Source organism: Crocodylus porosus, unplaced genomic scaffold, assembly GCF_001723895.1.
Source record: "Crocodylus porosus isolate Cpor-Errol unplaced genomic scaffold, CroPor_comp1, whole genome shotgun sequence".
In the NCBI taxonomy this organism is placed as follows: domain Eukaryota; kingdom Metazoa; phylum Chordata; order Crocodylia; family Crocodylidae; genus Crocodylus; species Crocodylus porosus.
In genome coordinates, this window is record NW_017728906.1 from 178,886,272 (window position 1) to 178,888,032 (window position 1,761).

Here is a 1,761-nt window from a genome sequence, read left to right on the forward strand (position 1 = left end):
TTACATATGTAGGCCTAAATCATATAGTACCAGTAAAACAGTAATATAGAACAGTAAAAATCAATACAAGCATAATAATTATACAATATAAAGAAGGAGAAAAAACAAAACAAATACAACTTGCTACCAAAATAAAATGCTGACGCTTATCCTATGTCTTAGCTCACTTATACTTATCTATAGGGAATACAGAGGGAAAGAAAAAGTCGGAAATGGTTGGGGCAGGGGAGGGAATGCATTTTAAAAGAAAAAAAGAAGAAAAACTGTGGGTTTTGCTACATACTGTGCAGTAAACAGCTCATATAGACACACCCAGTGAGAGGTAGAACAGGCTTAAGGGGCTGTTCTGCTTCTTTTAGGGACCGTTTTGTTCTCCAGATATCCCATATTCAGTCGGCTCAAAGCAGCACATACACTTTTAGAACGCTCCCAATTTATGCAGAGTTTAACTTGACCAGAACTAAGAACTGCATTTTAATTTCCTTCTGGAACAGGCAGGAGACGAGGGCACTTGTAACATATATGAGGGTCTTATTATAGCTATAAAAATAATGCAAATGGTCACACTACTTCAAAGTAGACCTGAAGTACTTAGCTTTCTCAGTGTCTTGCAGTACCAGTCCGCAATAAAGTCAACAGGTTATTACAGCATATTAAAAATAAGATTCCTCCCCAAATCCATTGTATAGTATAAAGTGCTTGCCTCACTCAGTTGCCCATAGAAATGTTGGAACCTGACAAAGTTTCATTTGTTTTTCTTATAGGCCACAATTCTGCAAATAATGCCTGAGTCGTTCAATTCAATTCACTGGGACTATTCTGATGAATAACTATTTCAAAGATAAGACTGTGGTTTTTTAAATGGTTCAAATACTACTTTTCTTAACAAAAAGGGAAGTGAGTTTATGAGAAAGAAATATCAACATATTTCCTGGGCATTAATCACGTTTGAAGCTTGCGAAACTGCTGTAAGAAGAAGAATGGTACTGCCAAACTTCTTTTCAACAAAACCATTGTTTGGCATATATACTGTTGCCACCCGGAGGCTGTTTTAACCTGTGAGTCATGTTATAGGTAACACTATGAAGCACCCAAGAACTATATAAGCTAAGAGAGGTGAACCACAGAGGTATACGGTAGGTAAAAACTACAAGCTGCTTCAACGCAAGCCAGAAAAGGGAAAGTTAGAATGAAGAGCCTTCCAGTTCTGCTGTTAGCATATGCTGCATTTTCTTATGCTTTTCCTGCAGATATAGGAAAGAAGAAAGAAGAAGAAAATATGCAGCTTTTTAAGGTAATGACTGTAGACACTAAAGATCAGAGTCTCAGTTGGTATCAATCATTTAAGGCTTAGGAAGTTAGTGGGCTTACACTGGTTTACGACAGCTGAGGATGTGAGCCTCTAGCTCCCGGCAGGAAGAATAGTTTAGTGCAGCATTTTCCAAACTGCAGATGTATAAAACCTGGATGGGTGTGAAACTAGGAATCACCCCTTCCTATAAAAGCCTTTCCTTATATGACCTTGCAACATCAAGCGCTGGAAGGGAGCATATTCTTGGTATCATTTTCCTGAATGGTTCCTCAGGTTTCAAATGTTTGAAAAAAATGCAATTTTACTATGGATAGCTCCAGATAGTTCTGAAAGATAATTAATTGCATAAATCTGTAAGGAAGGTTCTTACTTTTATTTTGGTTTCAATATTTTTCAAAAGCAATTAGAAATTATGCTATTCTAATTTTGAACCTAATACTGTAGATGTT

General features: G+C 36.8%; 1 protein-coding gene across 1 annotated transcript in view; it reads left to right on the forward strand.

The window, feature by feature from the left end:
• The first annotated feature begins 1,131 nt into the window (after positions 1-1,131).
• The window catches only part of LOC109305541 (stromelysin-1-like), an 11,430-nt gene continuing 10,800 nt past the window's right edge, over positions 1,132-1,761 (forward strand). Inside the window, exon 1 of the mRNA XM_019528533.1 lies at positions 1,132-1,294. Coding sequence (XP_019384078.1) covers positions 1,190-1,294 — 105 coding nt within the window. The 5' untranslated portion in view covers positions 1,132-1,189. The remainder of the gene's footprint in view (positions 1,295-1,761) is intronic.